General features: G+C 42.2%; 2 protein-coding genes across 14 annotated transcripts in view; one reads left to right on the top strand and one right to left on the bottom strand.

Moving 5' to 3' along the window:
* The window catches only part of TTC37 (tetratricopeptide repeat domain 37), an 80,316-nt gene extending 62,277 nt beyond the window's left edge, over positions 1–18,039 (bottom strand). Inside the window, exons 1-9 of one of the 10 annotated variants that reach the window (XM_030567067.1) lie at positions 17,826–17,962; positions 16,398–16,504; positions 15,563–15,660; positions 13,570–13,713; positions 11,494–11,585; positions 9,557–9,632; positions 7,945–8,085; positions 4,690–4,788; positions 4,475–4,583 (exon numbers count right to left, since the gene is read on the bottom strand). In XM_030567067.1, coding sequence (XP_030422927.1) covers positions 4,475–4,583; positions 4,690–4,788; positions 7,945–8,085; positions 9,557–9,632; positions 11,494–11,585; positions 13,570–13,713; positions 15,563–15,652 — 751 coding nt within the window. In that variant the 5' untranslated portion in view covers positions 15,653–15,660; positions 16,398–16,504; positions 17,826–17,962. The other 9 variants (XM_030567071.1, XM_030567065.1, XM_030567066.1 and 6 more) reach the window with 9 other exon arrangements.
* Positions 18,040–18,084: 45 nt separating this feature from the next.
* Positions 18,085–27,177, top strand: part of ARSK (arylsulfatase family member K) — a 50,278-nt gene continuing 41,185 nt past the window's right edge. For all 4 annotated transcript variants that reach the window (XM_030567078.1, XM_030567076.1, XM_030567077.1 and 1 more), the window contains exons 1-2: positions 18,085–18,503; positions 25,344–25,473. In XM_030567078.1, the coding sequence (XP_030422938.1) occupies positions 18,330–18,503; positions 25,344–25,473 (304 nt within the window). In that variant the 5' untranslated portion in view covers positions 18,085–18,329. The remainder of the gene's footprint in view (positions 18,504–25,343; positions 25,474–27,177) is intronic.

Genomic DNA, 27,177 nt, shown 5'->3' with positions numbered 1-27,177 from the left:
TTACCTAGGCTGCCGAGGCCAGGTGGCAGGGCAGCAGCAGCCCCAACCCCGATCCTCGGCGCACGGGGCAGCCAGCTGCCCACCCTGGACTCTGTGGAGCCAGCTGGCTACCCCAGACCCCACCACGTGGGCCCGGGCTGGCTGCCCCAGACCTGGACCCGGACCCTGTGGGGCCTGGCAGCTGACCTGGATCCCAACCCTGGGGGGTCAGCCAGGAGCTCTCGACTCCTGACTCCACAGGGCCTGCCTGCAGCCCCGACCCCAGATTCCCAGCACACGGGGTGGGCTGCCAGCCCCGACTCTGAAGTCCTGTGTGGCAGGGCAACCCAGCCAGACCCCTCCAGGTTAAGTAGCTGGGAGCCCGGCGGACCCAGAGCATGTGGGCTGGCCTTTAGTCCACAGTTGAGCTGCAACTGTGTGCTAATTGGGCTGCGTGAGGCCTGAGAATCCTTGCTTTAACAACTTCCCTTTCCCACAACAAAAGCTGGTCACTTAGTGATAGGGAGAGCCCTACTATTTCTTCTTGTGCTAACTATGAATGATGTTCAGTATCTGTTGTCATTCCTCTTCATAAGCTGAATCATATTGACTTGGAGACATCTGCATACAAGACAAGGCAGGAAGGAAATAAATGTACTTGTCCATAACAGAGCAGAAAGCAGTAATGGATCGCTTTGAAACAGCTGAGTATCAGAGAAAACAGATGCCCAAGCATTACAGTAAATAAGCTTATGCTAAAAAGTGACTTGAGGCTTTTCATAAATACTCAAATATTTGTTTAAGTAAAGTCAAGTCAATAATTAGGCTGTATACTGCAGAACATACATAAGGAGCATAAGTCAAATGAGCAGCACTGTATATAGGGGGCCTAGAAAGAAGTCACATTCTATAAGATTCTACACAATATCACCCCAAAAAAGGCCAACTCCAGTAAATTTTATACACAAGTGCTGGAAAATAAAGTCATGAAGATTCAGCATACTCAGTTTAAGTCCAAATTTAAAACAGTGCATTGGCATGGCTGCGCCACAGTCACGCTTCAGTGCAGATGCTACTACACCGACAGCAGAGCTTCTCCCGTCAGAGTATTTGATCCTCCTCCATGAGAGGCGGTAACTATGTCAATCGGAGAAGCCCTCCCACTGACACAGAGCTGTCTACACTGGGGGTTAAGTCAGTATAACTGCATCACTCAGGGATATGGATTTTTCACACCCCTGAGTGATGTAGTTATATCCATGTAAGTTTGTAAGCCATTGCCAAAATCTCAGAAGCAGGTACTGACTGTTCAGGGGAGGCCACAACTCGAGGTAACTGTTCCCTCAGTCTACTTTGCACTCTGTAATCTCACTGAGAAATTCTCAAGTACAGGGGTTCTGCTGGGATAGCTAACTATTTCATGCCTTTAAACATGAATCCAAGCTGGATACCTAATCTCCTGAAGCTTGGTCAAGATCTCTTACAAAAAACGTATATTGAAATTAGATTATTAAAAATGGAAATGTTAAAAGTATCTAGCGTTAAGGAATACTGAATACTGGGGCCAAAAAATCTATGAGGGATAAGAAGGGCTACATCTTAGTGAAATCCATCCCCTTTTTTAAATTACTCAAAGCAAAATTCAATCCACCTTTAGATGTTACAGTGTTCAAGATCCTGGGAATTTGCACAAATATTCATGGGAGAGTGAAGGCTGCCAGTTACCATTACCTGTGATCTTTGTCTAAAAAGAGTCATTTTTTGTATTCATATTTCCCTAAGCAACAACTTAGATGAGGCAAACTGGATTTTCGGAAAGCAGAAATTTCTACAATTGGTGCTTTATCCATCACCAAAATGTTGCATTATTAATGATGACAAGAATTATTTAACTGATGATAAACCCATAGCATTTTTAGAGAGAGAAATTGTGGCACCTCACTACCAAAAGAGTGAAGACAAATTTGAGAGATTCTACTGCCAGATTCAAAATTTCTAATTTCCATAATTGGATGGGATTCAACTGCCTTTCTTGTTTCTTTAGCTTCAATACTCCAGACCAGATCCTGTATTGTATTTTAGCTGTGTTTGGCACAGCTCAGAAGTGGAGAAAAAGGTAGCATTAAGCCACATTCACGTTCCCCCAATTCTGAGGCTAGCTGACAGCATAAATCATAGTAGCCCTAAAGTCACCTATTTAGGTGCTTAAATATGGATTCTGAGCCTTACCTTTAAACACTCATTTTTCAAAATCTTGGTCTAAATTTCTATGATGGTTTAATTGTAACTTGTTACATATTTTTTTAACCTGGATTAGCCTGTAGAAAATGGAAGCATGATCTAAACAATACACCTTGTAAAATTTATTTAGATATTGTGTATGGTATTATATTCTGTGATTGCTGAGGTGCTGGCCATAACATCTTTACCATGTTTTATGTTCTACAAATAAGTGAACACATGCCAGAATTTGAGTGCAGTTTCAAATCCACATTTCTTAAAGTGCAAAACTGTCAGCTAAATGACCATTTATGTATAAATGGACTGCAAAGTAGTATCAGCACACTACAATAAAGAAATCACTGTTTAATCTTTACATTTAGGCTATACTGTGCATTATATGTGGTGCTAAAAAAACCCCAATTGCAATCAGGGTCCCATTATGTTAGGTACAATGCAAACATCTAGATAAAAGACAGTCCCTTCCCCACAAGCTTATAATCTTTCAAGATAGACAAAGGGTTGGAAGGGAATCAGGCACAGCGAAGTGAAGTGACTTGGCCAAGATCACACAGCAAATTCCACGGCCAGTAGGAATTCCTTTTGTCTCTGAACAGGTTCACCACTAGCATAGGATCAGTAATTCCACTGAATTTAATGGAATAACTGTAACTGAAATGGACGCCTGTTTATTCCAACAAGGATAAAGAAAAAACACTGAAAACTGTTGAAGCTCAGAAACCTATATGGTTGGATAGTTAAAATTCATTTTACCAATACTGGTCCAGGGACCCAGAGATGAAAATAATAAATGATTCTTTGCAAGGAGGAGTGATTTCAGCAGTTTTGTGCCCGGTGCAGATCAGTGCATTCCATAGCAGCAAGCCGTATCTATTTTGAGATGGAACTTGGGCGCTAAGATGCTCAGGAAAGTCACAAAGAAACAGAATGAGCTTAACAATTACCTTCTCTTTGTTTTAAGCATAAAAACCTGATTACATATTTGGGTTCACACTTTTGTTTAATTTAATGGAATGCACACGTTCTGGATTGTTGTGCTGTGATACAAAAGTACTACAAAGTACTAGCTCTTCTTGCAGATGAATTATGCTTGTTTGGTTTGTTCTTGCTGGTTCCTTTCCACTAGGTTCAATTATTTTAAACACTGAAATTAAGAGTTCTGTATTACCATTTTTCTGCTCATGTATTACTTTCATGATGCGTAGCTCCCTGAAACTTGGTACTATAAAGGCATTCTTCCACTCCTAACAAAGGAAATTATACAGCTTTATTGTTTAAAAAAGAAAGGAATTTCTGTATGGATTCTTGGCATATACTTCTACTTAGTTTTTGTGTGACATTCCTGGTCAATATGACTGTATATTTATAAATAGTTTTTTGGAGGGTGCCCAACTGTAAGTCACTTCTGGCCCCTTTAAGGTATCAGCTGTGACACCCAAAGCTGACACATCTAAAATCACTATTCACTTGTACAATATTAACGCAATAGTGAGAGCTCAAAACTTGAATCTAACAGTTTCAAACCCAGCACTGTGGAAGACAGCATGCTGCCTTCTTAAAGCATATAACAAACAAATCTGTTTTTAAAAAAGATCTTACTTTCACTTCACTGAAATACCCTAAAAAGCCATTTACTCCCCACCCACCAGGAAGTCTTGTGAAGAAAAATTCATGAATGTTCCTGCCAAGAGGAAAGGGTATACTGGTTCACCAATTCTCTCACTTTAGCCATCTCTAGAGCTTTGTTTAACTGTCACCATCCTTTCCATCAAAGACAAGAAAACAGGATTCTCTTCAAACCTCATGTAGCTAATCTTCACTTATCTAGAGAGGCTCCTTTTGAGCATCATGAAGCCCTCTTCCCATGGGACTGAGTACACTGCCAACAAAGGAATCAAGAATCCAGAACTGGTCTTGAACAAAGAATACCCGTTGTTGTTTTTTTTAAGACGTCCTTTGGTGGTACAGCAGTACTAAGTTTCACAGCTCTGAGACACTATAGTTTAGGACAGAACTGTCTTCCTCTCCAGGGTGGTAGAAACATAGAACCTAATATAGACAATATATTTGTGCTGAAAAGTGGTGCAAGCTGCCTCAAACTACAACTTCCCTCAACAAATTGAAGTAACAGAACTTGAGAGACTGGTTCCCTTTTTTATGAGAAGGACTGGGGGAGTGAAGGGCAAGCCAAAAGTCACAGTGAAAAGATACAAGATTTGGAACAACAAAAATGAACCAAAACCATCCCACTCACCTGACTGAATAAAGTGCAAGCAGAGCACTTCTAAAGGATAACTCATGGTAGGATACAAAACCATCATATCATCACAGGCCTTCTTCAGCCTAGCAGTCTCATGAGGAAACTTGTAAGGAGAAAAAAAAAGTCAAAGCAATTTACTGAGCTATTCGTGCAGTATTATTAGATGTTATTTGTGTTATTGAAGAGACTATAAATTAAAGTGTTCTTACTTTTGACAAACACTGAATGAAGTTTCTATAAAGCTTTTTGTGATCTTCACTGGGAACCGTGTCTGCAGAGTTCACCGCATGTTCAAATGCAGTCAAAAGCTGAAGTAAGAAATTGGTTAAGTACAATAGTGTGAATTAGCAAGAAAAGCAATAAACGGTTAACTTATGAAATTTGGTCACGGTTTTGGGTGACTAAACAGGGTGTAGTATACCATGAACATGATTATAATATGTTTATTTGGCCCCACTGTGCCCATGTGGTCCTTCATAGAACTTCTGTTGTGCAAAGAGCAAAATACATAACAGGGTGGTTCTTCATACTCAAGTATTATTCATATAGTGTTCAAATCCTGGTAGTAAATCTGCTACTAGTTGAAGGAGGCAAACAATCTAATCCATGCAGTGGCATAAGATATGTACAAAAAGAGCACATGTGAAGCACTATCCATTATAACAGCTATGAGCTTAAATAACTTATTAAATATTGGTATGCAAGTTTTCATTTTGATCCTCCTGTCGTGTGCCTTTAAGATAGAACCTTAACACTGCCAAAATGAATCTGAGTTTTTAAAAGTAATGCTTCACAAAAGATTTTTTTTAAAAAAACAGCAGTTATGTAAGACACTACATTCTTTTGCACAGGGGCTTTTCAAAAGCGTATTATTTCATCACCAGAAAATTCACCAAATTTCATTTCTATTACCAATATTCTGGGGGGGACAGTGTGCAATATTTTCAAAAGGGTCTATGGCCCAGGTCCACAACATTATTTAGGCTCCCAACTTCCACTGATTTCAGTGGAAGTTGGAAGGCTAAATACCTTTGTGGAGCAGAGCATAAGTGATTTAGGAACCTAAGGGCAAAATTTCAGAAGCCTAAATTCCACTGAAAGTCAGTGGGTCTTGGGCTCTTTATGTCACTTAAGCACTTTTTAAAATTTACCCAAAATCTAGTTGTCCATAGCCACTAACGTGGGCAATGGCTATTTTGTTTCAGTCTTCACTAAAAAGATTAATTGTAACCAGATGCTTAGCACAATTAATATTAACAACAAAGGGGAAGGAACACAAGCCAGAATAGAGAAAGAATGGATTAAAGAATATTTAGTTAAGTTAGATATTCAAATTGGCATGGTCCGATGAAATTCACCCAAAGGTACTCAAGGAACTAGCTGAAGGAATCTTGGAACCATTAGTGAAAATCTTTGAGAATTCATGGAGGACGAGCGAGAACCCACAGGATCGGAGAAGGGCACACATAGTACCTATCTTTAAAAAGGGGAACAAAAAGGACTAGGGAATTATAGACTAGTTAGCCTAACTTCGATACCTCAAAAGATACTGGAACAAATTACTAATCAATCAATTTATAAGCACTAACAGGTCAATAGGATGATAAGCAATAGGAACATGGATTTGTCAAGAACAAATCATGCCAAACCAACCTAATTTCCTTCTTTGACTAAGTTACTCTGACCTAGTGGGTGGGTGGAAGTAGTAGACATGACATATCTTGATTTTTTCTGACACAATCCCTGTGACATTCTCATAGGCAAACTAGGGAAATATGGTGTAGTTAAAATAACTATAACTGTTTGAAAAACCATACTCAAAGGGTAGCTATCAATGGTATAGCTAATGAGGTTCCACAAGGCTCAGTCCTGGATCCAGAACCATTATTCATTTTCATTAATGACTTAGATTAGAGGTTCTCAAACTGTGGTCTGTTGACCACCAGTGGTCCGCGAGCTCCATTCAGGTGGTCCGTGGATATTTCCCTCTAGGGTGGCCTGGGTAGCCACACACAACAGAATGAAGGGACAACCACCTAATTAGTGGAGCCGCTAATTAGGTGCTTGGACCCTGGAGAAGATGGACATGTAAGGTGAGGTAGTGGCCTTGGGGGCAATAAGGGGCAGGTGGGAGAGGGCAGTGGAGTGAGAAGAAGGGATGGGGGGAATTTGGGACGTGCCGAACTGCAGCAGCTAGAGAAAGAGGTAACTTTCCCCAGCTCCAGAGCTGAGGCTGCCAGGGAGAGATGGCCCTCCTTCCCAGCCTCAGCTCTGTAGCTGCTGTGGTGGGGGAGAGAGGGCACATCCCTCGCATTGGAAAGTTAAGACTACTGATATTAAAATATGAAGTGTGCTTTTATTTGTAGAACGAATAATGTTAATTATTAAGGGTTTTTTTTAATATAGCGCTTTTATTCAAAGCGCTGTAGAATAGTTAGCTAATGGTACAAACAACATTTGGAAAGCTCATCTAGTGGTCCACCGAGACCCTCAGCAATTTTCAAGTGGTCTGCAAAAAAAAAATTAAGAACCATTGACTTAGGTGATGGAGTGGATAGTATGCTTATAAAATTTGCATATGCCATCAAGATGGGAGGGGTTGCAAGCACTTTGGAGGACAGAATTAGAATTCAAAATTAGCTTGATAAATTGGAGAATTATTCTGAAATCAACAAGATGAAATTCAATTAAGACAACAGCAAAGTACACTTCAGAAGAAAAAAATCAAATGCACAAACACAAAATGGTGAATAACTGGCTAGCCAGTAATATTGCTGAAAAGAATTTGGGCATTATAGTGGATCACAAATTGAATATGAGTCAACAATGCGATGCAATTGCAAAAAAAAAAAAAAAGGCTAATATTCTGGGATGATTTAACAAGAGTGTCATAAGAAAGACGCAGGAGGTAACTGTGCCACTCTACTTGGCACTGGTGAAGCATCAGTGGAAGTACTGTGTCCAGTTTTGGGAGCTACACTTTAAGAAACGCGTGGACAAATTGGAGGGAGTCCAAAGGAGAGAAATAAAAATGATAAAAGGTTAAAAAAACTTCGCCTTTGAGGAAAGGTTAAAAAAACAGGCATGTTTAGTCTTGAGAAAAGATGACTGAGGAGGGACCTGATAACAGTCTTCAAATATGTTAAAGGCTGTTATAAAAAGGACAGTGATCAATTTTGCTGAATGTTCACTGAAGGTAGGACAAGTAGTAATCAGATTAATTTGTAGCAAGGGAGTCTGAGGTTAGATATTAGGTAAAACATTCTAATGATAAGAGTAGTTAAGCACTGGCATTGGGAGACTGTGGAACAACTTCATTGGAGATTTTTAAGAACAGATTAGACAAATACCTGTCAGGGATGCTGCAGATATACTTGGTCTTCACCCACACATCATGCTGGGGTGACTAGCTGGCCTCTCAAGCCCTACATTTCTATGATTTGAGTAGGAGGGAGAAACATTACCAACTGCTGTGTCTCATTATCTTGAATCTGTGTACTGTCTGGCAGTAATTGGATCAGCCTCTTCCATAGCTGGTGGAGCTCAGCATTATCTGCACCTTCCTCCTGTTTTATCTTTATCAGTTTATGCCATGTGTGAGCCACCTGTCAACAGGAAAGAGAAATGAATCATTCTGTAACTCATTTAAAAATCTGACACCCAGTGTGATCGCTCCAATTTATTTCAACCCCTTGCCAATATGATTTACAATTTCCTAACTCAAGTGGTCAGAAAATAGCATTAACACTTAGCAAGACTGCCAGGAGGATAGGGCTAATGAGTGAGTGTTGGACAAATTACTTCACCATGCTGTTTAGAACAGTCAACAGAACTAGTGGTATTTAAGCAGTTTAGTACTACGGATGTAGCTGATAGTCTGTAATTGCTCATTTAACCTTGTATAACAGAATACTGCCGTAAAGAAATCCTTCAAGTGTTCTTGAAAAACTCAATAATAATAGAGGAATCTGCATTATAATAGGTCTGATAGACGCAAGCTATCCTACATGCACTATATAAGGTAAAGAATTTGATGACGTATATGACAAAAGTATGGCCAAAACCATACTTCTGATGACCCATTTAAAAAAGAAAATAGCACCCCAAGCACTATTCTTTTCCAGCAGTGAAGTGACTCAGCATTATATTTGACTAGAGAATGGAATACCTATTAAAATTTGAGACTGTTAACAAAAATGAAACAAAGAAAGTATCAAATACCACAGTCTGGCTTCCTTTCTCTCTAGTGGCTGGCCCACATAGAGGAAGCTGAATTTATGAGTTTGATGCTAGCTTTGAGATACCAGAGCTGGATTTTCTGGCTCACACAGCAAAGGCTCATGCTTTTAGAATCTGAGATCCAAGGTTCAATTCTTCCTAAAACTGAACAAAAATAGGTTTTATATTTTACATCTAGGGTTTGAAAGGTTTGTCTGCCTTGCTTCCATTGAAAACAAAATTTCCCTTAGCATATTCAGGCTATCCAGAGATTATAAAAAACAAATCATCATCCTTGGCAAAGAATTTTTGCTATGAAACTAATATTAAAGTTCTCAAAACTTCAAGGAATCGGAATACTCCTCAAAGACTGGAGTAGATGAAAAAGTACTGTAAGAAAATAATATGTGATCATTTAATTACAAACTGTATTATGATGCATACACACACGAGGGCAGAATTAAGGTTGCACAGGCATCCTTTGAGCTGGCATTTCCTAACTTCTGAGTCCCTAAGTTAAAAAAAAAATGTGGAAAAATATTCAAATACTTGACAGCAACCAGAAACTAACATTTTAATGCAATTTGTTTATATGACACAATGTATCAACATGGTGAATTTCAGAACATTGTATTGAAGAAAATGATTGCAACTTCATTTTAATAAAAGGTAAACTAACCATTTTTAGGATTGCTTTTTATGTTAAGACATGTCAATTCAATAGATTGCCTCTAAATTTAGTGGTAAGTGCTGGTGGGAGAACACAGGTGTATAATTAAGAGAGATGAGTTCTTACTACAAAAAACACATATGAATAATTTGCATAGGAAAAGGAGACACAGTAAATCAGTAACTGACCTCTAGGTATTTTTTTTCTTGGTGATACAGTTCCACAAGTTTCCCACATACTTCACACCACTTCTGCTTGTCAGTACTAGAAGATGATGGGGGAAAAAACCACAAAAAAGTCATGTCTGTTTTCTAACAAATATGGAGAAATGTATTCTTCAAGAGACACTGCCAACTTGAAATCTAGTCTTTTTTCTTTTTTAAATGAGAGCATTAGAAGTTGCTGCAGATACTATATGTGCCTCCAAGTCCTAATGCAATGATTGTGAATTTTTTCAGAATGTTTTTCCCTTGCAGTTGCTGTGTGAAAAATCTACACAGACTGTATATAGTTAGTTTATCCTAAATGCTGTCAAATGCACCAAGTAAACAAACTGGAACAAAAGTATTTTTCACTTATCTTTCAATTATAGTTATCTTAGATGTTACTTGTAACAGAAGTAATTAAAAATGTTTAAAAAGATGTGTGATTTATAAGTTGACAGTGTCCATCAGACAAAACCAAAATCACAAAAACAAAGCAATAAGAACACTCCAATCAGTTGTGGAAACTGGTGACATACAACCAGAGCCAGCTTTGTTTAGAACTGTAAACTGTAACAGGAAATGAAATTCCCTGTGACCATAAAAACTGTGAGTACATGTGTCATAAACAGAGTGTTAAGGGTTAATGTCTCTTATACCTGTAAAGGGTTACAAGCAGGAAACTGGACACCTGACCAGAAGACCAATCAGAAGACAAGATACTTTAAATTCGGGTGGAGGGAAGTTTGGGTGTGAGTTCTTTGTTCTTCTCTCGGAGGGTCTGAGAGAGACCAGACATTACTACAGGCTCTCTAAGTTTCTTTTCAAATAGAAGGTAAAAACCAGGCGGTTTAGGCTTTTTAATTGTTTTACTCTATTTGCAATTGGGGATCTGGTTGGTTAACTTTTATATGTGTAGTTGCTGGGAATATTTTGATTTGTATTGGTACTGGGGGGAAAGTCTCCTTCTGGTATCTGTAAGCTATAAGACCCTGTAATATTTACATCTTGAAGTTACAGAGATAATTCTTTACTTTTTCTTTCTTTTATTAAAAGATTTCTTTTTAGAGAACCTGATTGATTTTTTTTCTTGTTTCCCTTGTTCTATCCCAGGAGATTGGAATAACTCACCAGGACTGGTGGGGGAGACGGGAGGAGGGAGAGAGAGAATCTCTCTCTGTTTTCCTTGAATCTGTTTGCCTCTTTGTGAGAGGGAAGGGAGATGCTTCTCTGTATGGTGATTTAAGAGGTTGGATCAGTATCTCTCAGAATAGCCCAGGGAGGGAAATTCTGGGAGGGGAAAAGGTGGGGGAATGGCTTATTTCTCCTTGTTTTAAGAACCCAAGGGATCTGGGTTCTTGGGGTCCCCAGGGAAGATTTTGGGGTGACCAGAGGGTATCAGGCCCTGGAAAATTCCTGATTGGTGGCAGCATATCTGATCTAAGCTGGTAATTAAGCTTAGGGAAACTCATGCTAGTACCCATATTTTGGACGCTAAGGTCCAGAACTGGGAAGGAATGCTATGACAACATGTACTGGTGATATTAATGCTAACCATCAACATCAACTGAGAGTTACAAGATTTATAAAGTTCAACCATCTAGGCAACATATTAAGACAATGGATACAGTCATGATACCAGGATGCTTAATGTCAATAGTTTAGATAATATATATTACAAAAGATTTCTTCTTATAAAATGATCATAGGAAAGTGATAATTTATCTCTATCGCAACTTCACATTATAGAAAACCAGTAGGATTGACAAAACCTTACCTCTAATACAACATGAGTATTAGAATTAGTTACTATATGCAGAATATCACATGTATCAGTGACGACATTAAAACTGGACTTTTTCCAGTGCAATTGAAATTTAAACATGTTGCAGTGTCATAATTTAATCTAAAATATTCTTTACCTTTCATAGAGTTCCAAGAGCTTTTGGTAAACATTGAACAAGTTTTCTTTGACATCTGCTTGGTTAGATTTCTCATACAAATTTGCTAATCCCTAAACAAAAGTAAAATGTATGTTAGATTTCACATCCGCTATTTCCAAGGTCATTTTAAGGCACGCAGCCCAGGTATTCCCATAAGGAATCCGATGCTTCAGTGGGGCTCTGCACAGGTACTGGGATCTGTCTGCTCAAATCTCAATGCAGAATCAAAATATAATGTCATGCTGAGAGGTACTGGTGACTGCTTAGATCAGAAACTTCTTTGAGAGTGGGTGTGAATGCATTCTTCAATTAACAAAACTGTCAGGGAATGTTACTCACAAGGCCCCCATCCAAGACAAAAACGGTTTGCAACCCTGCCCAAGTGTTTTCAGACTGTCAGGGCAAAGATGCTCAGTAGTGTGTTTTGTGACAGGTGGGGAATGCAGAACACATAGAGCAGAGAGAGTCAGCCTGAAAAAGCAGCTGAAAGCAGTGTCTGCCCCTGGAAGAAGCCTGCAGAGGGGTTTTTGGATGGAGTGCAGGCTGAGAAGAGTGCACTTGGTGCTGTGAGCAAAAGAACTGCTTTCTGCTATATGATTCCTTCCATGTTCAGAGATACTTTATAAATAAACAAACCAGCACCAGAGAAATACCTGACTATCACCAATTTCTCTTCCTAACTGGAACATCCCTTGGACCCTGAACTTTGACTAGCTGCTTGGGTCAAAAAGGGGCAACAAAAACATGGGAGTATTTCTTCACACAATGCACAGTCTACCTGTGGAAATCGTTGACGGGGATGCTGTGAAGGCCAAAAATATAACTGGGTTCAAAAAGGTTCCTGGTGGATAGCTCCATCAATAGCTATTAGCCAAGATAGTCAGGGATACAACCCCATGCTCTGGGTGCCCCCAAACCACTGACTGCCAGAAGCTGAGTCTGGACAACATGGGATGGATCACTCAATAATTACTGTATTCTGTTCATACCCTCTGAAGCATTTGGTACTAGCCACTGTCACAAGACAGGTTACTGGGCTAGACAGACTATTTTCTGACCCAGTATGGCCGTTCCTATGTTCTTAAATATAATTTACATTATAATAAAAGGTCACTGTATTTTCTTAAAATTATTTCTGAGATTAGTGAAGTGGAAAACAGACTACCCGAACACTGTTAAATATAATCTTCTTTTAACACCACCAACGGACAACAATAAAGCATCTGAAATTGTGCAAGACTACGGAAAAAAATTTTGTCTCAATAAATTATTGTTTTGTACCAGCTCTTAAAAGACAGAGCCTGACTTGCTGATGAGGATTCAATGAAGGTAATGTCAATATATGTCCAATTGTTGCATTTAAAAAAATTAAAATTACTGATATTAAAAAACCTCTTTATTAAGTTACAATGCACTAAATATTCCCTTTTACCAGACAGATTAATCGACGACCTAGCCTTCAGCCATATGCTTCACGGTGTGCCCAAAGGCCACAGGCATCTAATATAACAGCACATGTTGTAGATTATCACTTAGACACCACATGCTGCACAACCATCTTAAAGAGCATCTATTATTGTTGCCTAGGACCATGGAAAACAACAACATAGTCCAATTTGCACAACTCTGTATCAGAGGCTGGGGAAAAATTTATTGTGCAAAATGCTCTCTCTCATAGGACAGAAACACCACATTAAATTTACTGAGTCATGAGCAAGGGAACTAAGAAAGCACCTAAGGGAGATAAGCACACTTTTTCTGTTTATTTTTGTTTTCCAAGGGAATGAAACATTTATCCATTAGAAGACCTTTAACAATTTAAATATAATGAATCCAAAAGTTGCCCTCTTTTACACACATACAACTCCCGTTGGTTTTAACATTGTACATACCAGGAGTCAGAGCCACAGCTAGTATAATTTGTTATATGACAAATTATACAACTTGAGGACCTGTCCTAAGAGTCAAATATTGATTGGATCTTGTTCCTATACTTACGAACACAGTAGTTCATTTAATAGGAAAGGTAAAGTCGAACTAGAGTCGAAAACATACCTGCCATGCCAGTAGCTGGCCTGGGTCAAGTTCAGCAGCCTTTTTGTATGCACTTTGGGCCTGATCGGGCTGCTCTAACTCTGTAGCTGCCAGGCCAATAAACACCCAGGCATTGTAGTTATTTTTCTCTTGTTTCAGCACTGCCTAAAAATATAAGAGTTCAAATGAAGCTAGAGTACTAAATGTGTCTTACAGACTCAACTACCGAGTTTGACTAATCAGTCTTCTTACTTTCTAGAAAAAATTCCTGAACATACTAGTCTGGTAAACAGTGAATTTTATTTATTAGGTATCTATTTAACAAGATGTTACTTTCTGCACTGTGATAATACAAGTTAGAGCATTAATAAAAGGTTAATTTCTAACTGGTAGCTTTCTCTAGCAAGAAAAAACTGCATATGAACGGTCCTAGTGACACAGGTATCAGTAACTGGGGTCACTGAAGGATTCCTCTAAAGTCTATGGTTAAAGACAGACTTTTGTCAAGGTCATCTGAGAATGAATACAGTAACTCCTCGCTTAATGTTGTAGCTATGTTCCTGAAAAATGTGACTTTAAGTAAAACGATGTTAAGCAAATCCAATTTCCCCATAAAAATTAATGTGAGGGCGGGGGGGGGTTAGGTAAATCTTTTTCACCAGACAAAAGACATTATATACATATACAGTGTAAGTTTTAAACAATTTTAAACAATTTAATACTGTACTCAGCAATGATGATTGTGAAGCTTGTTTGAGGTGGTGGCGTCAGAGGGTGGAAGAGCGTGGATCGTCTGGCTGCTCCTCTTGCTGAACATTCACAACTCAAAAAAACACATCTAGAGATTGTTGTTTTGCTTTCCTTTTTTTTCTTGGTAAATTTCTTTATGCCAGTTTGGTGACGTTTGACTCAAGGCTGTGACTAGGTAAGTGAATATCCTCTGGTCCCAAAGCACTGGTGAGGGTGTGGGCCAACAATATCCACACTCCTAGGCCTGCAGAGTCCTCCTTGTGCAAGCTCTGTAAGTTTGGGTTTGACCTGGGAACCAGGCAGAGCAGGCAAGTGGCAGCACAAAGGAAGGGACACTGTGTTGGGGGACCAGTCGTCTCCTAAGGGAACCAATCTGTCAGGTTCCATGGTATGCTCAGGACACACAATGCAGAGGCACTGGGTCTCTAGATCTCTGCAGAGCTGGAGATAATTATGGGCTTGAGGGGCCACAGGCACTGACTTTTAAAACTGCTGGGGGGTGCTCAACCCCTGACTCTGCCCCAGGCCCCGCCCCCACTCCACCCCTTCCTCCAAGGACCCACCCTGCCTCATCCTGACCCAGTTCCACCCCCACCTCACTTCTTCCCGCCCAGTTCCACTCCCTCCCACAAGCGTGCCATGTCCTTCCTCCTCCCTCCCAGCCTTCCTGCGCGCTGTGAAACAGCTGATTGCGGAAGGCGGGCAGGGGTGTGTGTGTTATGGGGGGAGCTAACCCATAGGGCCCGCAGATGGGCGGGAGGCACGGGGGGGCGTGTTATAACAGAACATTGTGCAACTTTAAACGAGCATGTTCTCTAATAGAGCAGCAACATAACGAGACGACGTTAACTGGGACGACTTTAAGTGAGGAGTTACTGTACTCTCCGCTTCGCATTTAAGCACATGCAACAGAAAACTGATCTCCTTTTCTGGACAAGCTAACATGGGCAACTAATGAAATCAACACCACACAAAAAAACAGTACCATATAGCAATAAGATCCAGTGTGTGAATTGAAAGGTTAGCATTTGTCTGACTCTCTGAACTTCATTTTCATTGAAGAAAGGAAGAAGGACCCATCCACAAGGATTTTAGTGATTACTCCACCGCAAATCATTCACTATAGTACACATCTTGGCAGTGTAATTACTTAGTACGTACATTACTGCAAAAAGTATAGAGTACAATTCCAGTGGACAGAAAACAGTAGGGCTTTTTTCATCTACGTACAATTAATTTTTATACAAGTAGAAGAATTAATTACCTTGCAATGTTTTAAGGCTTCTTTGTATTCTTTATTTCTTATTGCATCTCTGGCACTTTTCAATGCAGCCTTCACCTCCTTATTTGACATTATTACTGCTAAAGTCAAAACCACAGAAAATCAGTTTTTAAGAAAAGACATTTATATCAAATACTGTTCAAAGCATTCAACTTATACTGCGTTATCATACACAGAGAAAACATTTTAGCAAATATTAACAGTATGTTCGCTGCTGTACAAGTATGACAAAATCCCTGCCCCAAATAGCTATCAATCCAGTATTGACAAAAAAGCAGTGCACACACAAATAAAAATATATGCGACAGTATACCTCTAAATCCCAATCCCAAGCACATGAATCATTTTTAGTATGTGAATAGTCCCACTGAAATTATTGGGACCAATCATGTACTCACATCGATACACATCCTTAAATGCTATGCTGGACCTGAGCCATCACCTTGAAATACTAAAAGCTATTTCTCACCCCAGAGTAAAATTTTTCTTGACAGTTAAAGCACATTAAATAGGGAGTTTCAGTAATATGGATGTTTACGTGTTTCTCTGTCATTCACATTCACATTCCCAATACTTTTTGGCCATACCATTCTATCAACATCATCGAGTAACTTCAAATTCCACTTCCTAAGTAGCCCCTAATGAGGGAAAGAGCACTTCATAAGTTTGGAAGGGATGTGTGCAGGAATGAAGGAAATATTCAAGTTTGTTTTAGTAAAAAAAATGGAAACAAATAGTAAAGTTAACATTTTGAAGTTATACATAGTATCATTTAAAGCACATACATCAGTCTGATGAACATATTATTTACACTCACTCTAACACATGCTTTAGAAAGTGTACATGGTTCGGATGCAATTATCATCATTGCCAGGATGAGGAATGTGGCAGGAAGGGGATACCACTGTGCAAAAGGATCTAGATCTGTATGAGTAGAAAAAGAAACACTATACTGGGGAGCAAGGGTCCACTATGAAAAACTGAATAGAAGTTATATATTACTGTTATTATTATTTATGTGCATTACAGTAGCACCTGTAACTGTAGCACAGTCACAGACCAGTGAGAGAGGAAAGACAATGACTCTACAGTCTGGTGATTAGGTTACTCCCTGGGATATGGGTGAATTAAGTTCAAGTCCCTGCTGCTGGGCAGAGATTTTAAAACAGATCTCCCACATCCCAGGTCAGTATCCTGATCACCAGGCTACTGACTATAATATGGTAGGGGGGAGTCTCCATTTTTTCCATGAAAAAGGGCTGACCTGGCTTAGGTGTCTAACTTCGAGTGCATCCCAGTTCAGATCTGTGATGCTAAAGTAGAGATAGGCTTTCTATCTCTGGCCTTGAGCCAGGCACCTAACTCACTCTGAGAGATGCGGGTTAGCCCCCAGGCTTTTCCTTGGCATTTCCTACTGCCAGGTTGGACAGCTCCCTGCTCAGCATACTGGTTTTTGTAAATCCCTTTCTTTGGAGCCTCAACCCACTCCATGCATTGTATAGGTAGTCTGGGCACCTAACTCAGGGCTAAGGATCCCACTGGGCAGCAGGGTGCCTAAATATCAGGTGTTGCAACACTGAGTATAAGCGTATGTATGTCTACACTCCGGGGTGTTGCGAGGGGGGGGGGCGGACACTCCTCTGCCAGCAAGTCTCAGAACCCGATGTACAGATTCTGGCTCGCAGGGCTCATGCTACGGCGGTAAAACCAGCAGTGCGGATATATCCCTGCTTGGGCTGTGGAAGCCGGTAAGCAGGGTGGGTCTCCGAGCTGAAGCAGGAACATCTGCACTGCTATTTTCAGCCCTCTGGCGTCAGCCCAGCCCGGCTGTAGCTCTGGGCTCTGGCCATGCTGCCATAGGAGTTTGGGCAGCGTTCACACTACTCCCGTCCCTTTGTGGATCTACCTCTAGCGCCGCCGCTGTTCTCCGAGCTATTTCGCCTTCCCTGCTCACAGCTGGGACCTTTCATTTCCTCTGCCATGGCAGCCAGCGGAACTGCCTTGTTACTCCACTGGGCATCACCTGCAGCTGCCGCCCACGGGGGCCCCAGGCCTCCTATTCGGCAACGCGCACCAGCCCCCTCCCCGGGCACAGGGTCCCCCTCCACCCACGGACCTCGGGCACCCCGGCTTAGCTGGGGAGCTCTGGGCCCACGCAAGCCTCGCAGAGCCGCCTAGCCGCCCACGGGGGAGCAGCAAAGGCACCGCCCCTGCGCCCGCTCCCCCCTACCACTGAGCGCTTCACCTGCCTCCGCCTCCTGCCTCAATTACCAGCCACCAACTCTCCGCACCCCGACCTCCCCGGCTCGGCCGCGCAGGCGCGCTGACTCGGTTGCTGCCCTTCCCGCGTGAGGACCATTGACGCGACCCAGCACTCCACCATCTTACCGTTCTCCAGCTCCTGTGGCATGATGGGAGTCGTAGTTCATCCCCCACCACCCTTGCCGCCTGACCTCCGAGGCATGATGGGAATCGTAGTTCATCCCCCACCACCCTCGCCGCCTGACCTCCGAGGCATGATGGGAGGTATAGTTCGTCGTGGCCCGCTTCCGCGAGGCCTGATGGACGCTGTAGTTTGATCTGCTGCGGGGAGCGGGGGGAGTGTCGCCGGGCAGTGTCAAAGCGCAGGGGTTGTTCTAGTCCAGCCCTCCCTCAATGGCTGCAGCCTGGCAGTCGGGGAGCGCTGCTCGTCCTGCTGGTGTGTGAGGGGCCGTGTGCCCGGGGACCTGGCTCTGGGCGCGGGGAGAGGATGAGGGGGCTGTGCAGAGAAGGGCCCTGGATGGTGGTGCTGGCGGCTCTGGTACTGCTGCTGGTTTCCACCCTCTGGGAGGGTTCGAAGGCGCGTCCTGTGGCCTGGGGACACCTCGGCGCTGGCAGGAGCCAGAGGGCACGCAACGTGGTGATGGTGATGTGCGATGCCTTTGTAAGTATCCCACCAGAGCCTCCTGCTTCTCCAGGCCTCTGCTCGCAGGGAAAGAGCCTGAGCACGTATAACGCATGTAGCACCAAACACTAACCCGGTGTTGTCAGCTTCTGTAGGGTCTGATGAGTTTGGGATGCCCTCTGCATTTCAGAGACACTTGTGTGATGTGACCCAAGGCAATGTGCGCCTCGGTGTCAAATCTTCTTTGTCTCATGCTGAAATGGCATTTCACAGACTCTGAAAATTATTTTGGGAGCTGTTAATGGGCCACAGTCAGGGCTTGAGAAACCACCTTGTCCTAGCAAGGGACACAATCTCAGTAGAGAGGATATATTATACCCCTGAGAGCTGTCCACTGCATCATCAGTTCTGCTTGGGACCATAAAGACAGGATTGCAATTAACTCAGTGGTCCTCAACCTTTTTGTCTGATGGATGAAGGACTGTGGAGGCGGTGGAGCATCTGCTGAAATGCCACCGAATTTCTGCGGCATTTCGGTGACTATGCCTCTGGATGTCACTTGTCAGTGGCAAGCGGCGTCATCGAGAGGCAATGCTGCAGAAATTCGGAGGTGATGGCTCTCGATGATGTCACTTGTCCGTGTTGAGGACCCCTGAATTAACTGAAAGACATTATTTTTTAGTTTAAAGAGTCAGATTTTTTTCTCAAGATAACACTTTTTGAAAGAAATCTATTTTTATCAGTTACTTACAAATAATCAAATTACATGTAACTATTTCTGTTGTGAGTTATGGTAAACCTGGTCATGATGTAACAGTAGCAGTGAACACTGCAAAACTGATATGTAAAAACAATTTATTCGACCTATGTTGAAAAGAGAACACTCCTACAAATAAGAAACCTGTCTACTCCATTTTGTTTCTTACAGCTGTCCCCATACTCCATTTTGTTTTTGTTCTCCTGTGGCCACCCCTCCCTGGCTGTTAAGTTGTTTACCAGGGCCACTGCCCTTCTCAAAGGGAGGGCCCCTTAAATTGTTTACCAAGAGCCATTGCTCTTCTCAAAGAGATGGCCACTTGTGCTGCGTGCTAAGTGGGACCACTGCCCTATTCAAAGGGTTGGTCCTGTTATCACCTTGTTAAACCTGGGCTTTGTGTAGGGTAGGCAATATCCAGAGCTGCAAGACCTAATGTGTTTTTAAGATCCTGGGCATGAGTCATAGGCCTCGTGCTTTTGAGTCCTCAGGTGTGAACTCACACCTATTGTTCAGGACTCTGCCCAGGCACGTCTCTGTGCTCACCTGCAGTTTTTCCCTGTGTCTCCTCCCCTGTGACAGAGGGAGCCTATCAGGATTACTGGTGGGAAACTGCCTGAGTCTGCCTTTAAAAACAGGCATTTTTAAAACAAACATCGGAAAGGTTCCTGCATTGCTGCCTGGTCTGATCAGCCAGGGGTTCTGGGGAGTCCTTTCTCTGCTCTCGTTTTATTTTTGAGTGTACCCCCGTTTTTTAACCACCCCTCCGCACAAAGAACAAATTGCTGCCTGAGAGATCTCCTGATTATCGAGACCGTACCGAGCCCTCCTTGCTTCTTCTGATGTTGCTGCTGCTTCTGCCTTTGCTGCTACCTTGGGGACTGGTAAGAATCCTTCTGTGAAACTTTCTATACTTTTATTTTATTATTTTAGCTGCTGGCTCTGTTTCCCCAGCACACAGACTCAAGCTAAACCTTGGTATGTGTCTTAAATCCTCTCTTAAACTCCACGGTGCTTTGCCATTAAAAATAAGTTTGTGCCGCCACTAAGCTCTGCTCCTGTGGGCTTTGCTTTGGGGCTCACTGCTTTCAACCATATCCACTGCTGCAGCCACCATCCCTTGGCTTCCTTGCGGGGCTGCCTTGGGAGCTGTATCCTGGGCACATACTGCTCTGCCCTCTTTGACTTCCCCATAGCATAAGGTGCACCATAGGTTTTGCTTTTTAGTTTAATAAGTCATAGTTTGCTAAGATTGTAGCGCTTGTATGTTTCACCTGCCTTGCTATAGTTGCTGTTTTGTTGCTCAGTATAGTTGCTTGTTATAGTTTGCTTAGAATTGTGATATTTGTTGTTTTGCTTAGTCGTTGGTTAAGACAGATTTTAAAAAAGCCATTGCCTGGTCATATTCTGTACCTGTTTTGTTACTTTGTATAAGCTGCTTGTCATTTTATATAAATTTGATTAAGTTAGATGATAGATAAGGTTTTTGCTGTTTGAATTCGTCTTCCCGCTGTCCCTATCTCTCCCTGAACTTTCCCGTGTCTGTTTTTCCCCCGCTCCAATCTTCCCCTCTGTGTACTTCCCCGTGTCTCCCTGTTGTAACCCCTTGCTGCTTCTCCCCCCGTGTAACTTCCCAAACCCTTTGCCGCTTCTCTCCTTTTTTTTTTTTTTGGGTGTCCCTCCAGCCCTTCCTTACACCTCTCTACTGCCTCTCCCTGTATCCCCGGTGTTCGTGCTCCTGCTTCTCCGCTACCCCTCCCCTACCGAAGATTTCCATCACACTGCTCCGTTTGTCTTCACCCCGCTGCTCCGCAGCTTCCCTGAAGTGCTCTCCGCTGCTGCAACCTGTTTCTTCCCTCAGCCGTCTCCCCATTCTCCACGTGCCTTCACATCGCTTGCACGTTCAGCCCCCTCCCCTCTTGCTGCTCCCAGACTCCCCTTAAGTGCACTCCAGCTGCTCTTGTCTCCCGTACGTCCAGCCCGCAGGCTCCTGAAGACTGCTGCTCTGGGCTTCACCCCACAGGGCTTCAGAGTCTCTCACTGCTTGCAGCTGCACTCTCCTCTCATCAGTTGCCACTGATCATTCACTCCCCTCCCCACTCCTTGACTCAGCCTTTAGGTACACTCTTGCAGATTATCTGCTATTACAACCTCACAAATTAAGTCATTAATTTTCATCTATGCTGTTACATTGCATAATTTCACTTATCACCCACATTGTATCATTGTACTGTGATTCACATTTTACTTGTGGTTATAACACCCCATTGGTCGCCTCCACTTTTCTGATATACTTTGTATTTGTATTGATGCCACTGTGTTGCATTGTATATATAGCTATTAACCACTTAATACATTCTGAGATTGTTGACCATTTCATATAGAAATTACCATTTTACTTTGCATTTCTTTTTGGTACATTTTGCATTCCACACTGTATCTAGAGTTGTTCCTATATAAATTTGAGTTGCTTATTGACTGTACTGTATCCCATTGTGCTGAACCCCACTTACTGCACCCCACTGTTAGAACTCCCTACACTGTTCAATAAGAACCCCCCCATCATTGTCTATTGTAAACACCCTATACACCCCATCCCATCGTATTTCATTGTTAAATTCCCACCACTTCCTTTTTCCTTTAATAAAGAAATTAATTGGCACCCCACCTGTGTGGTAGTTGCTCCCCAAGATCCCATATACCTGCAGGCAGGGTCATAACCGTAGGGAGCAATCAGAGATTCTTGGGTGTGTAGCCTTTAGAAATTATAAGAAATTCAAGTATCATCCACCGTGGGGAAATTTATAGAATTATTCCAACCAATTTAAACACAAGTTCAGCTGAACTGGAGGGAATCATGGTATTGGGCCCAAGCCTGTTTCTATCACTGTGCTTTCATTAGGTTTAACTAACGTGGTGGTAAAAATACCAGAAGCTTATCTATACTTATATGTATACCAGTTCAGTTAAAGTGGTGATAAAGCTGGTGAAAATTTTTTGTAAATGTCCCCTGTGTCCATAATGGCCATAGACATAGGCACTGACTCCATGGGTGCTCCGGAGCTGGAACACCAATGGAAAAAAAATAGTGGGTGCTCAGCACCAACTGGCAGCCCTGCTGATCAACTCCTCTACCTCACTCCCAGCGGTTCCCTCCACCATGATCAACTGTTCAGCAGCATGTGAGAGGTGCTGGGCTGGGGGAGGGGTAGTGGCAGGAAGAGTCAGGGGAGGGGAGGGGGGAGCGAGGCAGAGCAGTTGGGGTGGGGGTTTGGGGAAAGGGGTGGAGTGGGAGTGGGTCCTGGGGTGGAACAGGGATCAAGCACTCTCCGAGAACTGAGGAAGTTGGCTCCTATGGCCTCAGAAACTACAGTGGTGAATGGAGGGGTGAAAGTCACTTCAGGGACTTACCAGTACACAGGGCGGCCATGGTCCTGGTGGGTGGGGTGGCTCAACTGAAAGGGGCGGGGCCTTGGGCAGAAGGGGCGAGGCTGGGGCCAGACTGAGTATCAACATATTTTACATTCTAACGGTTATGTCACTGTAACTCTTGCTTCTCTATACTGTATAACTCTGTACATGCTTTTCTTGGGCCATCACTGACTCAGATGCTAGAGAATGATCTGTATCCATTTTACACAGCTTATTCTTTTAAAGATGAAATGCCAGTGAGTCTAGGGCCCTGGTTTTGCAAATGCTTGTGACTAACTATTCAAATGAAGCCAGAATCAAATCAAATCTAAAAACTAAATCTTAGTGCATTGTGTGAAGTTAAGTGTACTGTTTGTATCTATTGTAGGAAGCCAGACAGAGGGAGATTTTAGGTAGAAGGAGATTTTAGGTAGAAATTCTGCAGTGAGGCAGAGCGAGAGCTTTAAGGATGATGATAATGGGTCCCTTTTCCTAAAAAAATTCCTTGTGCAATGTTAGAAAAAAGAACTTTGCCTTGATTCCTTACCATCATCACATGACACACATCCATAGATGTAAATTACTATGGTTATGCTTGAATAGGAAAAAAGAGTGGATGTTCAATTTACCATGTTATTTCTCTGTTTATGAGATAGTATTTCACTGAGCAATTATTTTCACATAGTAGTTGAGAATTCAGGAAAACTATCCATTAAGAGCCACTGTGCACTGACTTACTATTTTTTGGTATGCTACACCGTTGCCCAGAAGCCCAAATAAGGATCAGGACCTTATTGTGATTAATGCTGTACAAACATAAATACATGAGTAACCTCACTTTCATGAGTACAGTGGGACTACTCTCATGCTTGAAGTTACATGGGTATAAGTATTTGCAGGGCAGGGCCATATAGTGGAAGACAATCCTTTCACCAAAGAGCTTACAATATAATTTAGGACAAGGTGCATCAAAACACCCTGAGAGTAGAGCATATAAGGACAACAATTAAAGGAACAGGTGGATACCTACACTAGCTATGTGCACAGTTAGCGGGATTTAAGTCATTTGAAGTTTTTCTTTTGGGAAAGGAGGGAGGTTTGGTTTTAAGATATAAATAAACAAATATTATTGATAAAAATTGTTAAAGAAATTGATAAAATGAAGGGCCATTTAAACATTTCAGGATACTGTTGTAGGCACCATTGCAAGTTGCAGTCAAAGTGAGAGAGCTGCAAGTGGGGCTGCTACTCCCCTTCCCATGCAGTGGATGAGCAGATGTGGGGAATGGGTTAGGGTTATGGCCACGCATGCATGCTGGCATACTGAAACACCTTCCAATGCACTGGCCTTACTGGTATAGACAAGGAAAGGCCTGTCTCTTGTTTCTTTATCATGATTTGTTTCAGAATTTCTGATTAACATGTCATTGATAGGTCATAAGAAGAGAGCCAGCCTCTGCAATAATCAAACCATAGGCTATCAAGCACCGTAACAATCAAGACCAAGACCTTAACTGAATATGTCAGTGGGAAGTATATCATTTTAGCATACAAAGCTTTAGACTATTATGCCCTTCTCACTCTGTTACTTAGTGGATTGGCCATTCCATGTGGGATCAAATAGAACTTCCTCATGGTCTTCACCTTCCTTCTTGGGTATAGTGAGGAAAATCGCTGTGGCCAAACTCAATACATTTTACTAATTGAAGGGCAATGAAGATGCAAGACTGAGCATCAACTTGATGACTGGAGGAAAGACACCTTTTCCCCCTGAAAGCGAAATTTGAGAGTTTTGACCAGAATTTGAAATGTTTTTTCCTAACAACAAAACTTATTTTTAAGCCCAGTTTAGTTTTAGCCAACTGTGCTTCATCTGTGTGCTTGTCACATTCAGGCACCAGGCAAGTGAGGGATGGTGCTTTCTACGTTTGATTTGAAAGAGTTGTAGAGCTGGGTATTGTCTGCATGCTCAAGTACTGCCGTTCAGGGTATCTCACATTCTCCCCTAGGAGCTTAGTGTGTATTTTGAAAAGAAGATGGGAATAGGATTGAACTATGCAGTTCTTCTAAACGTTCTGCCCATCATGACTCTCTGAGATACATCTGGGAAGAAGGATTGAAGACAGCTCTATTGACTCCAATCACCTACACTAGGTGTGGCGAGCAAGTCAGCAGCATCTCATGGCCAGTGTCAAATGATGCTGACAGATAGAAGAGCAGAGATGTTTGCCCACTCTTCATGGCTCAAAGAGATCATTTACCAGTGTGACCAGTGGTGTTTCTATGCCATTTTATAATCTGAAACACGTTTTGAGATGAAGGGTGCTAGGTTATTGGTAGAGATGGCTTAAGTGTTGTTGCAGATGGCTTCTTAGTCATCTTGCCAAACATGAAGATTAGACACCAGGGTGGTAATTGGTGAGTTTCAGAGTTTTCCAGGATAATTCATTTTTGAAAGGTGCCAGATTTAATGACCTTTATAAGTGCTGAGTATTATTATCTTACGTAGTTGCATGTGGTTTTTATTCTTTGCACAGTTTCCAAGATCAAAACTAAGTGCAACTCTTGGACAACCAGAACGTAATTTTTAGAATGGTAAATTTGCTATATATTGTAGCTTTGGGTCATTTTCATAATATTTTATTTCTAACTAGTAAAGAAAATGTTACCATTATCAATTTTAATGTTTTTAAGTAACTTCTTTTTGATTGCAGGATGGAAGGTTGACATTTTATCCAGGAAATCAGACCGTGATCCTACCTTTTATAAATCTCATGAAAAGATATGGCACTGTTTTTCTCAGTGCCTACACCAATTCTCCAATATGTTGTCCTTCTCGTGCAGGTAAGACTATATTCAAAATCTTATTAACAGAAATAGTAACTACCAGGAGAGAGCCGGTTTAAATGTTCATTAGTGATGGACAAACCTCAGAAGGCTTGAGCTGAATAAGCCCTCATTTTTAAATGCTTATCTGAAATTATCCAAACCTTGTGAGGTTTTTATCCATTTCTCTTTCTCCCCTTGTCTGCCTCCCATGCTTCTTCCTCCCAACTGCATTCTTCTCTTCCAACTTCTTAGCCCCTCAAGCCATTGCAAACTTTACTCAGGTTTCAGTACTTCTGAAAACCTTTAAGGATTCTAGTGGACTTGTTTGTCCTCTACAACAGTGGTTCTCAAAGTCGGTCCGCCGCTTGTTCAGGGAAAGCCCCAGGTGGGCCGGGCCGGTTTATTTACTTGCTGCATCCGCAGGTTTGCTGGTCCAGGCCAATGGGGGCTGCGGGAAGCGGCCTGCACTGTTTCCCGCATCCCCCATTGGCCTGGAGCGGTGAACCGCAGCCAGTGGGAGCCACAGTCAGCCAAACCTGCAGATGCGGCAGGTAAACAAACCAGCCCGGCCTGCCGGGGGCTTTCCCTGAACAAGCGGCAGACCGGCTTTGAGAAAGCTCTGCTCTACAACATTGATCTGTGGCTGCATTCAGGGCTGCACTGAGGCTTCCCAGCACAAGATACTTTCTACATTTCTTACTACCTGGAACGCATGTGAAATGCTTACAACTGATTGAAACTGATGGATGGCCTTTAGCTTTGCCTTGGGACATCAGCTCGTCTAACCAGTTATTCTCAAATACCTTGTATTTTCAGTAGTTATTACCTAAATATGTTATAGTGTTTTTTAAACTTTTTCTGTTGTTTCAACCAGTTATAATCAGAGCCTTTTGTATTGTGAAATTCTGTGACTTCAAACTTTGCCATATTATACACCATTTGATAAAAGTTGTGCTTCAGAATCCAAGATTTTATTTTAATACATTTCATGCTGTTATTGTTGTGGCGGAAATCTTTCATGTATGAACTAAGTGAAACGAACGTAGTGCTGTCTGTCTGAGTCCAGGAACTGAAACAGTAGCTCTGAGAGGAACTGATTAATTCATCTCCCTGAAGTATTCACACTGAAACCTACCTCATTGTAGACTGTGGCCCTGATTCAGAAAAGCACTTATATGTTTATATGATGGGGCACAGAGGCCCTATACTGGCAACAAAGGAAAACTGACCGGCTCTCCACTAGCAATGATGAGAGGGTTAAGGAGAGCCTGTGGACCCAGTTGATGCTGCCCTGCTGCATTTGCACCCAGTGCAGCCAGTATCCGATATGGAAAGGAGAGCTATAAGGAGAAGAACCAACCCAGTTCAGTGCTGACCAGGGAAGCCTGGCTCAAGCTGAGAGCTTAGGGCAACTTGCTACCTGAGTGAACCCTTTGGTGAATGGAACAGCTAGGTCCAGGAAAACTAACAAAAAAGGACTAGCTATTCAGAGCAGGAGAGCAAGGATCCTCCTGTCAACCCCATGCACGACCCTGATTCTGAGATCACTGTCTTCCTTTTTGTTTTGGATTTTGACACGCCAGAAAAGGTAGTACTTACGCATGCCATAGCCAGAGAGCCAAGCACCACAATACCGAATCTGTGAGAGGTGATGTCTGTGGACCCACAGAAGGGGTTAGTCGTGTTCTGATGGTCAACATGCTTAATGTTAAACTTATG

This window comes from Gopherus evgoodei, chromosome 6 (genome assembly GCF_007399415.2).
Source record: "Gopherus evgoodei ecotype Sinaloan lineage chromosome 6, rGopEvg1_v1.p, whole genome shotgun sequence".
Taxonomy (NCBI): Eukaryota; Metazoa; Chordata; order Testudines; family Testudinidae; genus Gopherus; species Gopherus evgoodei.
Note: the sequence above shows the minus strand (reverse complement) of the source record. Positions and strands in the feature narration are given on the sequence as shown.